At 46.7% G+C, this 12,584-nt stretch overlaps 1 protein-coding gene across 10 annotated transcripts in view; it reads left to right on the top strand.

Annotated features, from left to right (window-relative positions):
• HERC1 (HECT and RLD domain containing E3 ubiquitin protein ligase family member 1) overlaps positions 1–12,584 on the top strand; it is a 3,379,312-nt gene that overhangs the window by 3,167,958 nt on the left and 198,770 nt on the right. For all 10 annotated transcript variants that reach the window (XM_069624399.1, XM_069624403.1, XM_069624396.1 and 7 more), the window contains exon 69: positions 7,659–7,828. In XM_069624399.1, coding sequence (XP_069480500.1) covers positions 7,659–7,828 — 170 coding nt within the window. The remainder of the gene's footprint in view (positions 1–7,658; positions 7,829–12,584) is intronic.

The raw sequence follows: 12,584 nt of genomic DNA, 5'->3' as shown, positions 1-12,584 counted from the left end.
CGTCAAAAATCGGCACCATAAATGTCTGTTGCCTGCATCCGGACCATGATGAGGACGGATGCGAGTTCTGCCATGGATTTTTCGAAAAAACAAAAGGATTGCTACAGAAGTCTGGCAGCATTGCTCACATTGGGCAAGGCCTCCGACTCTGCTTCCGGGCATGGTCATGCGTCCCCAGGACCGCCAGGTCCCACGAGTGAACTCTCAGAAAAGAGGTTGAGATCATTTGAGGACGCCCCACTCTCGGGGGTTCAAAAGAAGTCAAGGCTGCAGGTCGTTGATCCTACTGGGTTCGCCACGGCTGCGGGCCCCAGCTTGGGAAGGACAAGGTCGCTGTCACAGACTACTTCTACGACAAGCCTACCAGTGAGGGGCGCTTCCTCTAAGAGAAAGTCCATGACTCCTTCAAAACTCTGCTTACCATCAGCGGACAAGGCAACGAAGGAGAGATCCAATGGTGGCCCTTTGCTGCCACCCTCTATGTCGCGATCGGCATCGGCAGCTCAACCGTCCAAAACAACTTTGTCATCACCGGTCACGACCACGTCGACGAAGGCTCCTGCTACCACCCCATTGACGGACTCATCGACAACCATTACTACTTCATCAAAGTGGGGTCTGGCCACGAAGCAGGTGTCCACATTCGGAGCAACGGACGCCCCTCGGTCGTCCCTGCCACCACAGCGTGAAGCAGCAGCCACAGCTTCGATGAAGACCCCTGGAATGGGGAAAGCTCCGCTAGCTGCTCCTCCCCTTAAGTCTCCAGAGAGGGGAAAGGCTTCAGCTCCTACTGACCCTAAGAAGGATATGGAGAAGGGTATGGAACCACGAGATGCCCCAGCAAAACTGTACAGATTTATACGTGCTCTGAAGAGGGTGACGACAATCTGCCCGGAGACTATTATTCAGACCACGTAGATGGATCCCCACGAGGTAAACCACGCCCTCCAACTCGCCAAAAAGAGGCACATCAGTCCACAGCTTCCACCTCCCATTACTTCCACGCCTCAGCCGAGGGAGATGTCTTTGGACATTCTGACCACGCTACACACGCTTGTATCAAAAATTCCACTGAGACTGATGCCCACACCGGGCCCTATTCCGTCTAGGAGTCCCCCATGACCGCCTGCCGGGAGTCCTCCCCGGCCAAGCACAAGTCAAAGGACCCTGCTGGTCCAAGACGTCAACCGACACCTCTGCCACAACCTCCACCTCAGCATTTGAGTCCAACTGGAGACCCTGCCGCACACACAGATACAGCGACTATGGCGACTGACACAGATGAGGCCGATTATCATCATAAGGCTTTTATTCGACAGTCATTAGCCACAATACAGAAAAAATACACAATGTTGCATAGACAATTCATAAGTGGTCGTACAAGAAATTGTTTTAAAATCGATGTGGATTTAGGAGTTCATGAATGTAGTTGGGTAAATGTTTCCTCCGGGATACTATACATGTTGGTTTATGCACAGTCCTTAATACAATGTGGTCTATATAAGCAGATTCTGTCCAAATCAACATAAAGTGCGTATGTGCAATTTGGGTATGTATCCTGTGCTCTCTTTAGATCAGCGTCAAATATGTTACCGCTCGCATGTCATGTATTTGTATCAGCTGGCGGGGAACCAGCAGTGGGGAACCAGTGGGCGCGGAAGCACCACACAGGGCCTCTCTGCCATATGAGGTTGGCTTCTTCCACGCAATGAATATCCAGGGCCTCAGAACTTTTCCAACTCGTGCCTGAGGAGACTAAAAAGGAAGGATTCCTTTACCAACAACGTGAGTCCAGACGGAAAACCAGAAAGTCTGTTCCTTTGCTAGACTATATCTGGGATGAGGGATTGGTTCTAATGAAGAATCCAAGCGCCTCTCCACCCAAGCGGAACAGGCTTGAGAAGAAATACATAGTTCCGCCTTCGGCCTACAAGTGCCTGAGGTCCCAGCTTTCACCCGACTCTGTGGTCTTGGCTGCGACTAGGAAAATGCTCTGCAAACCCGCCATCCTTGTACATGGTGCCTCTGGACCTTTGTCTTTAAAAATTGTATTCAGATTTCTCCATTAACATAATACATAAGCAACTTACATAGTACTCATTTGTTTTTAAAAATATCAGTAAAATATAACATAGTCTAGATAAAACATCAATCACCTTCAAACATTCCCGCACAAGCCTTTTTTAAAAATGTATTATGCCAAGCCTCATCTTTAAAGAGTGATCTAGATATTCAATCAGGTCATAAAGAAATCGTGAGTTGCTACAGTTAAAAATGAAAAACATTGCCGCCTTAAATGGACTGACATTTGTTTCGCGAAAATGAGGTCTTAACCATCTTATCCTTTCCCTTTTAAAAAATGGACACAGCAGACTGGAGATTTAGTCCAAAGTGTTGGACATGCCATTTGATGGGGAGAAACTCTTTTCCAAGACAGTCGACGAGTCTCTGCAAATTATCAAGACAGGCCCGGAGACCGCACGCTCGCTGGGTACCCTACAGAAAGGTTGATCGTCGTCCTTTCGTTCCTCATGAGGGAAGTCCAGCCTGTCCTCCAAGGGATATACCACCCCTTATTGGCAGCCTTCCAGCTCCACAACTCAAGCGGCCTACAGAGGTCGCTCACAGGCATACGGCAGCAGAGGATGATGCCAATTCTCGGCCCCCACTTGTGCACCCCAGTGTTAGGCCGGCCTGTGAGGTTCGTAAGCATGTGGAAGACCATCACCACTGACAGATGGGTGCTGAGCGCTCTCGAACAGGGGCACACCTTGGAGTTCCAACGCAGGTGTCCTTGTATTCCCCCGGTGGTTCGGCCAGAACAACATGTGGCGCAGCTGCTGTGAGATGTTAATGCCATGTTGAAGACGGGGGCGATAGAACCCGTCTCTCAGCACCTCCGGGGCACTGGAGTGTACTCCAGATATTTTCTGGTCCAAAAGAAGTCAGGAGGGTGCAGGCCGATCCTGGATCTGAGACACCTCAACAAGTACTTGAAGTCCTAGAAGTTCAGGATGGTCACGCTGCTGCACATGCTCGGCCGGCTGGAGGAAGGCGATTTCCTGGCGTCGCTGGATCTGGAGGACACCTACTTCCACGTCCCCATCCACAGGATGCACCACAGGTTCCTGTGGTTCGTGGTCCAGGGGCGACACTATCAGTTCAAGGTGCTCCCCTTGGGCTTGAAATCGGCCAAGGGTCTTTACAAAGTGCTTGGCTCCGGTGGTGGCACATCTTCATCTTGGGGGCATCCACGTCTACCCTTATCTGGACGATTGGCTCATCCGCTCCCACGCACTGGCGAGCGAACACACCCCAAGGACCATGCGTCTGCTGACGGATCTGGAATTTTCCATGAATTATCCGAAGTCATGCTTGGAGCCATCACAGTACGCTCTGTTTCTGGGTGCCCGACTCAACACAGTAACTTGATTAGCATCTCCCTCGGAAGAGAGGGTGATAGCCATCCTGGGAAAGGTACAGCACCTGGCGTCAGCGTGGTCGGCTACGGTGCAAGCCTTCACGTCGCTGCTGGGTATGATGTTCTCCTGCCTCAACCTCATCTGCCTTTTCAGACTACAGATGAGGCCTCTACAGGAGTTTCTGGATGCGAGGTGGCCGCAGGTCTCGGGATCCTGGACGGACAAGATCATCCTCAACAAGGAGTTCCGACAGGCGATACAATGGTCGGGCGTGCGCCCTCATCTTACACAAGGAGCTACGTACCAAGTCCCTGCCTACCAAGAGCCTCTCACCACAGATGCTTCCCTGGAAAGTTGGGGAGCCCACAACTCACAGTTGCACGCCATGGGTTTCTGGCGGCCGCAGGAAAAGACCCTTCCTATCAACGTCCTGGAGATTTGAGCTATCTTTTGGGCCCTCAAATCCTTCCTGCCATCGCTGAGGGGCAAGGTGGTGAGGATCTTCACAGACAACACCACCACCATGTTCTACATCCGGAAGCAGGGCGGGACGCGCTCCCCGGCTCTTTCCAAGGAGGCCCAGGATCTGTGGCACTGAGCCATTTACCAGGACATGTTTCTCATCCCTTTTTGCCTGGCGGGCACCAAGAGTATCATCACAGACCCGCTCAGCAATGAGCTACGGTACTTGCCATGAGTCGGAGCTTCGCCAGGCCCAGGAGGATCTTTTGTCAGATGTTCGCCAACAGGTTCCCACAACCGAGGAGCTTGGGTGATGCTTTCTCGTTCCTGTGGGAAGGCCTTTTCCTGTACGGTTTCCCTCCGTTTGCACTCTTGCTACGAGTGATCAGCACACTCAGACAGTTTCGCTGCAGGATGATACTCGTCGCTCCAGCGTGGCCGCAGCAAATCTGGTATCCGGATCGGCTACGTCTGTCGGCAACTCTCCCGATCTTCTCACCAGAGAAGGGGGAGCGATTCTGCACCACGACCAGGCCTCATTGAACCTCAGGGCCTGACTCGTGCAGCCCTAGAATTTGGACTTTATTCTTTGCCAGAGGAATGTAAGGACATTCTGGCAAAGGCCATAGCCTCTTCAATGTTAAGGTGCTACAACCATAAGTGGAAGCGATTCTCTGTATGGTGCCGGACTCAAAAGATCACTCCTCTGCGTGTCACAGCCCTGCAATATTTACCATACCTGCTTTCCTTGGCGAAGTCTGGAATGGCCCATGCATCTATCAAGGTACACCTGGCCGCCATATCCCGTTACACCAGGATGCCGGGTGGTTCTTCCCTGTGGTTGCACAGACTCGTCAAGGAGTTCAACAAGGGCCTCTTCAGGACTTTTCCTCCGGTGAAGGCTCCGGACCCAGCTTCAGAACTCAGTGTTGTATTGACTAAGCTCATAGGGGCCCCCTTTGAGCCGATGCATCAGACCCCGCTTAAGTTCCTCTCCTGGAAGACTGCTTTCCTCGTGGCTATCACCTCGTCCAGGCGTGTCGGAGGGAGATCCAGCCCTTGTCCTGCAAACTGCTGTATTTATCATTCCACGCTACAAGGGTGATGCTGCGTACACACCCCACCTTTATGCCGAAAGTGCCGTCAGAGTTCCACCTCAACTAATCTTTGGTGTTGCCCGTCTTCTTCCCGAATCCGTCGTCACCAGCGGAGAGGGCGTCGCATTCGCTGGACGTTGCTCATGCCTTGATGTTTTACGTGGTACGCAAGAAGAGTTTTTCAGAAAACATTGCAGTTGTTTGTCAATTTTGGACCTGTGAATCACGGAAAGGCCTTGTCATCGGCTGGCTAAAGGGCCTCTTCCGGGTCAGCCGAGAGCCCATTCCAACCGAGCCATCTCAGCAGCGGCGGCATTTCTCTCTGTTGTGCCCCTGCTCGACATCTGTAGGGTTTCTACTGCGTCCACAGGGATTCCAAGTAGGAGTCCCGGATCAGCCAAGCTGTGCTAAGCAACCTGTTCACTTGAGACAAGTCTGTTCCAGGGCTGAGTGTTTTGCTTCTGTTGAGCCTTGCCACCTCCCGTGGTTATGTATATGTACTGCTGTGTAATCGTTCTTCATGAGCATGTAGAATCCATGCCAGACCCCATGCCGGAGAAGGTTTAAGTTACTTACCTGTAACTCTTGTTCTCTAGCATGGGTCTGGCATGGAATCACATGCAAACCCTCCCTCCTTCCCCTCCGTGGCTCTTCTTGGTTCATACTGCCACTTTACGTGCTTACTAAATCTGAAGATGGCCACCAGGGATGGAGCTTAGGGAGAGGACTGTCATTGGATGGGCGCAGTATGACAGAGAGTAAATATACATAACAAACTGCATATCTAGATTTAGCGTCAGACTAAAATCACACTGCATATTTCAATAGTTTTTCTTAATTTGAATATTAATCCCCCTTTCCTAGGTAATAGCACATGTCTGCAGCATTCTTGAAATAGTAGAGGCAGTATTGCATTAAAATCTTTCTGGTAACACTAGCAAACATCCCTGCCCGCCACCAGTTATTTACACATGCTGTATTTCTGAGATGCATGCTGTCTCAAATCTCTAATCTGAAGGGCTATTTGGCTGTATTAGTCTACCGGGTCCTCATTTTTAGGATTTCTTCTTGTACTTCCTTTAAGTTAGCATTATCGTTCTCAAAGCCCATACAGGAGCCTCATTTGGAGACTCTGACCAACGTATTAACCTCATTTCATTAAAAAATGCTAATGTACTGCTGTTGCCCTTCACAATATCCCCTTTAGTCTAATGCCTTTCAAAATGCATGTCCGATTACATCATTTTAATTTCAGAGGTTAATTATTACAAATTTGGCAGATTAAGAATTAGAGTTTCTCAGGAAAAATGTACAGTGAGAAAGTAATTGCACCATTCGGTTCAATGATGTTTGCTCAAGATAATTTGTTCGAGGCCCACTTGCTCAAAATTGTTTTTTTTATTAACACATTTTACCACAGAATAAGTCGGCGAGACCACCCGCAACCCCTCCTACCGCCCTGCCCCACCTTAATAAAAACCTAAACCCCCACCCATCTACTTTTGCAGTGAAGTGTGTAAAAAAGAAAAACATAAAGAAATTAGCAAATGAGTTGTTGCCTATTGTCCCTTTTAGCTTTGTGGTTAGCATACAGTTAACATACATGGCATGACATGGCAGTCTGAGAATGTTTTGCCCTCAATAGTAAAGGCCATGAGCATGCACAGTAACCCCCAAGTGATCAATCGAGAGTAGGCTGCTAATAAATCTGGCTTGCAATAATGCAAGTTAACATGATATAATATGATAGGTTATTTACAATGCGCTTAATACCCAGGGGTTTTAAGCGCAGGCTTGGGGATCGAAACTGTGTTGCTCCATGTCGTCTTGCTTCCAAGGTGAGCATGTTGCCCCTTAGCTATCCTCCCAAGACATATCATGCACTGCCTTAGAACATATCATGCACTGCCTTTGGAGCCCCATGCATCCATGAAATTCCAAAGCATAAGAGTTTGGAAGAGATCAGTTCGTAATTTGTTATTCCTAACTGCCCCACTACCACCATCAAACCCCATGAATCTTAAAGATTGTGTAAATCAGCTGGGAAATGAAACTCTGGGGTACCACCAATGTGTTTCTCGGAAACAGAATATCTGGTGCAAACATGCTGCGAGGCTATCAAAATTGTTACTCTCTCCTCCGAGAATTAAGTATGCATAATGCATACATTTCCTATTCCATTTGTGAGGTGGTAGTCCACCTGGCTTTTTTTTGCATTCCAGGAGTCGTAGTTCTGTATTTCCCATTATAAACAGGAGTCTACAAGACCCAGAATGCAAAGAAAAACAGGACTGAACAACCATCTCACTAATGGAAATGGACATGTCTGGACTGATTTAAATAATTGTATCATTCATGTACATAAAGACTTTGTTGTCATATTTTGAACACACTTTCCAATAACAAAATGTGAAATTGTCTGCTAACATTTGGTTTCTGCCGATTGGCTTTTTAATTCTTGCTAGCTAATTATAATGTAGTATGTCTTTGTACACATTGATATATAATTTGACTTTTGCTGAGAGTACAAAATGTTCTAAATGGAACCATTGTATGTTGAATCACCACAATATACTTCTTGTAATTGGTACAATAATTTCAGTTTAAACTTTTAGATTAGAAAGAAAGTATTGATGTATTGACTTATGTTATCTTCATTATTGTTTTACATTTATAGACCGTCTGATTGGCTTGCCAGAAGGTCGAGCTCGTAACCACAACAGACCTCAACAAGTACCAGTGTTATTGGGAATCTTTATTGATGATATAGCAGTGGGGGCAGAGCATACGCTTGCTCTGGCCTCAGCAGGTGATGTTTATGCCTGGGGCAGCAACTCAGAAGGGCAGGTAGGCATTATGTGTATCTGTGTACTCTTCTTTGATTATTCTGTGGTAGAAGGCTAAAATGGCATTGATCAATTTGTGTTACTATAGCAGAAGAATTGAGGAGGTACAGTAGAGATCTTGTGTTGAGAAAACTAGTTTAGCTTGCCAGAGCTACCAAGATCACTAGAACAGGTGTTCTTGCTATTACAGATTCCTATCTACCTTCCACTATGAGGACTTCCTAGCAAAACCCCACTATAAGCAAATTGACAACTCTCTTGGAATGTGTTTGCTTTCAAACAAAGGAAATTATTATTTTAAAAATTAGAAATTGGTTTCAAGAAAAAATGTTTGGAAGATGTATTTCGTATTTTTTCTATGTTAAGCTTCCTTCATCAATTCTCAGCTTGTGAATCCCTTATGTCACCCTGTCATACTGATAGAAACTGTCTTAAAGAGAGTGTGGATAAATGGTGCCACGCATAGCCTTCAAATCATGTGTGATATTAGGACTTATTTTCTACATTTTCACCAAGCCGTAGCAAGGGTAGAAATGTTCATTTAATGGGCAGGAGCTAAAACTGGCTCCTGGGTATTGTGTCCCTGTACACGTAGAATAGGGATAGTATTGCAGGAACGACTGTGTCGACTGCCAGTTTTTCAAATTAAAAAAAGATGTAATACTCTAAGCCAATCATTAGAAGACGGGCTCTGCATAACATGTGACTCTAAGGAGATTCAAGCTACAGAAAGATGATAATTGGGTAAGTAATGTTTGCCATAACCTAGTAGGCAGGAACTAGCCCTAGATAATCAGGAACAAGTACATAGCATGCCACACATCACATATTACTTGAATTTTGTGTCCATTTCATACAATCTGTGATGCTTTAAATATCTTCTAGATGTCTCTAATGTTTCTTTAAAGACCTTTCCAAATACAGAAGTTGATGTCACATAGATATGTTTGTATGGCACCAGATGGCCTTGGGAGTCAAAATGTGTTCCTGGTATCTGTTTGTGTTAAGCTAACCAGGTGGCCCAGGGCTAGAACAGGCGCTAAACAGCTCCCACTTATTTGAAACCCTGAGTAGTACTGAAACCTTGCTCTAGTTTTTAATACTGTAGCCCATTTTCTCCAGTTTTCCTGACACAGTTTATAGTTGCTCACACCTTTGCATTATTTTAGCTCCTGGCCCAACCTGCACAAGGGAGTGTTGTGATTGATATCTTTTTCCCTGTTAGACTGTTTAGTCATCTGCCTGTATGTATGCAGAGTGCTTGATGTATGAGGTCATGAATGGAATGTTTAGGTGAGCCTGAGTGGAATGCTGTGTGTTGAGGTTCAACCCAGGACAAGTGACAATGATGTAGCCTGGGTGGTGGGAGCCAGTTGGTGTCCCCTGATCCTGTAACTGACTTAAGTAATCTCCTGATGACATCTGGTTAAATCCACATTGAAGATCTCCTGGAATCCATTGTATCCTTTCAGATTATTGATCCACTTAAGGTCACAACAGGGAGGCTTTTAGAGACTGTTGAAGTCTGTTCTCAGGTGTTGATCCCGACAAAGCCTCTATTTGCTTTCTGAGGTGTCACCTGGTGAGCTCCTGGCATTTCTAATGTGAGTTATCTGATCGCTCTTTAAGGAATGAGCTCCAGAGTGTAAGGGACACATTTGGAACTGAAGCTTTTCCGCAGACGGTTTGCTTCTGATCATGACTCGCCTGCAGATATTGGTCCCTCCGAGAGATATTGGTGCCACAAAGAGAATGCAATGGGCCATTTTGATCACCATTTGAGTCCACCCTTATCTCCCCACTTCTGGGCCCCCTCAATTGTATGCATGCTTGTTCTTTTCCGGGAGTGAGCTATGGTGCATGCTGATATTGCATGCATGCATCCAGTCTTCTTTTCCAGTTTGCCTTATATACCACCTTCCACTTGCTGGTGTTGCCTTTGCCAAGGTCAGTAGGCTGCCCTTGTCAAGAGGGGGTGACTGCTCTCATTCTGGGGTGGAATCCTTTCCAAGGTTGGAGGGGGGGAGGGGTCCCAGTCCTTGATCCCTCCCCATGGGCTGGTATGTTTGCTACCACTACCATGTATAATCACCCCACCTGGTTTTGCCAATCTCTATTAAAAACAACACTCGCCAACAACCCCAGCACTCGAACTAAGAAACAACCCATCAGAGACTCCACGATCAGACAGCCTTGCAGCAGAGCTTGACCGACAGAGCGGTGGAGGGAAACTGATATGCATCACTGCAGACAGTACTAGAGCAGGTGTCTGCATAAACGCGACATGCTGCAACCCGCTCCTGGAAATCAGAATGCCCACTTTCAACAAAGCCGTGGAGCAGTTTCCAGATATCAACAGTAGCTCCCCATGCCTTGTGGAGAATCAGTAACCATAGCGGGCAGCCATAGTCGCATGCCGTCGGATCTGCGTGCAAGAAGTGGGTGGGGATACTTTCACATGCTCTGGAGCTGTCCTGGATTGGGAGATTACTGGAGCAGAGTTTGTGAGGTAGTGTCAGTGATTTTTAACTTGACTATCAAACCCACCCTGTCCAATTGTCTGTTCCATCAATTCGAACAATTACCTTGCAACTTCCGCAAGCTGACTAGCCTCTGTTCGCTTTTGGCTGTCCGAGAAGTACTACTGCTCTGGCTGCGCCCCACCAGCCCAACGGTGGCATAGTAGCTACGTGCTGTCACATGGGCCTCAGATATTGAAGAACGTTGGTCCCCTCAACAACCTATGAAATGTAAACCCAGAGACATATTTATTTATTTTTAAGCTTATATAGCGTGCCAAGCCCAAAGGCATCTGGACGCTTTCTTACAGAAACGAAAAGTTACAGTTGTTACACAGAGCAAGTTACAAGGATAAGCGCATGGCAATGACATTACAGATAGAAAAGGTATTCGCCAAAAAAACAGTAAATGACGATTTAAGGGAAGAGTAGGAGGATGTGCTGACGGGATAGGCTAGTAAGGGTAGATTAGTTACTCAAGCTTTGCGTTAAGAGGTGCGTTTTGAGCTGTTTCCAGAATATCCAGAATGAACCTTGAGCTCTGAGAGGGGTCGACAGCGTGTTCCAGAGTTTGCTGGCAATCGTGAGGAAGCAACTATTTGCTGTCAACGCAAGGCCCAGACTATATCATCCAAATTTATCCCTCAACTAAAGTTTTGCTGTCCCCAGTCCCGACAAGCTGTTCTGTTGTATCTTTTTTCCCTCTTTCACTGCCTATAATGTTGTAATTTCAGCTGTTCACAGTGCTGACCGAGTTGAATCTGTCGCAGTCGATAATATTTGTCTGTCTGCTGTAATGTCAAGTACATAATAAATAATGTTTTTAAAAACCTCAAGATGTCTCCTCAGTTCTGCATTACCAGACAGATATTCTTCCAGATATGGCCTCTACTCACTCATCCTTTTACAGACTAGTTTGATGATCTTGTGCCAGCTGCTGAGGAGCTTCCGCCAAGCGATTTGCGTCCAAATGATTGGTGCTTTTCATTCTACCATGACTAGCTATATTCAACCTCTTCCTGCCTGAGCAAAGAAAGGGTTTCTTTACCAACGAAGAGGAAAAACACGGAAGACAGTGGTGTTCATTCCAGTCCTGGATGACATCTGAGTCGACGAGTTTGTTGCAATGAAAAATCCTTTTGTGGTGCATCAGAAGACGGACCAATTTGGAAAAAAGTATGAGGCACCAAATGGTGCCCCTAAATGCCTGCGCACTCAACATATCCCGACTCCGTTGTTTCTACAGTTGCCAAAAAGAGGCCATAACCGTCATGTGCAATCCCTCCAACAAGGAAGTCAGGAAGCCGGATGCTTTCGCAAAGAGAGTCATTTTCAAGGCAGCAACCATGATCAAGGTTCCCAACTCGCTTGCCATCCTAGCCAGATATGACCGAGAACTGTGGTTAAAGATCAGTCCCATTCTGGAGTTTCTCCCTGATGACAAGAAACGGGAATCTTTAGAGCTGCTTAAGGAGGGCAAAACTGCTTCTGAACAAGCCATCTCAGTGGCTGTTGATATTGCCGAATGGAATTCCGCTAAATGGGCAATAGTGCAGTCCTGTGACACCAAGGTTGGCTGAAGACCACACATTTTACACCTGATGTACAGGTGGAGGTTGTTGATATGCCTTTTGACGGGGGAAGACATTTTTGGCAAAAGGTTGATTATACTCTGGAAGCCATTAGAATAGACACATACACAACCCAGTCTGAAGGCACTCTGCTGCAAAGAAGGGACTTTCAGTCCTTTAAAAGAACACAGCACTGCTTCTCAATATCTGGCAAGGACTACCGCTCATTGGACCTCTCACAGTCCTACAGAAGGGCCTCTCCCAGTTAGACAGAGGGACATTATACGGGGTTCAAGGCTCCTTCACAACCTTACAGATGCACAAGCTCTTCTCAATCTAAAGGCCAGTCCAACAAGCAGATTTAACTCCTGCACAGTGCCGCCCTTCTGTTTCAGCGCCCCAGTGGAAGGGCACCTGTCTTCATTCGAGGATCGATAGAAACAAATAACAGACAAAAGGGTGCCTTTGTTTGTGGATCCAGGAACATATCCTCAAATTTGTTCAAAGGTCGCCTTCAGCCCCCACCTTCCAGCAAGCAGGAGAAATAACTTCATGCGCACCATCAAATATACATATATTTATCCATTATCCAAAATATTTGTTTGTTTACAGCAAATTACATACAATTAATTAAACAATTTGTAAACCACATAAGCTTAATCTCAAA

The sequence above is a fragment of the Ambystoma mexicanum genome, chromosome 11, assembly GCF_040938575.1.
Source record: "Ambystoma mexicanum isolate Mex_15411 chromosome 11, UKY_AmexF1_1, whole genome shotgun sequence".
Taxonomy (NCBI): domain Eukaryota; kingdom Metazoa; phylum Chordata; class Amphibia; order Caudata; family Ambystomatidae; genus Ambystoma; species Ambystoma mexicanum.
The sequence above is the reverse complement of the archived record's forward strand: the minus strand, read 5'-3'. Positions and strand labels throughout refer to the sequence as shown.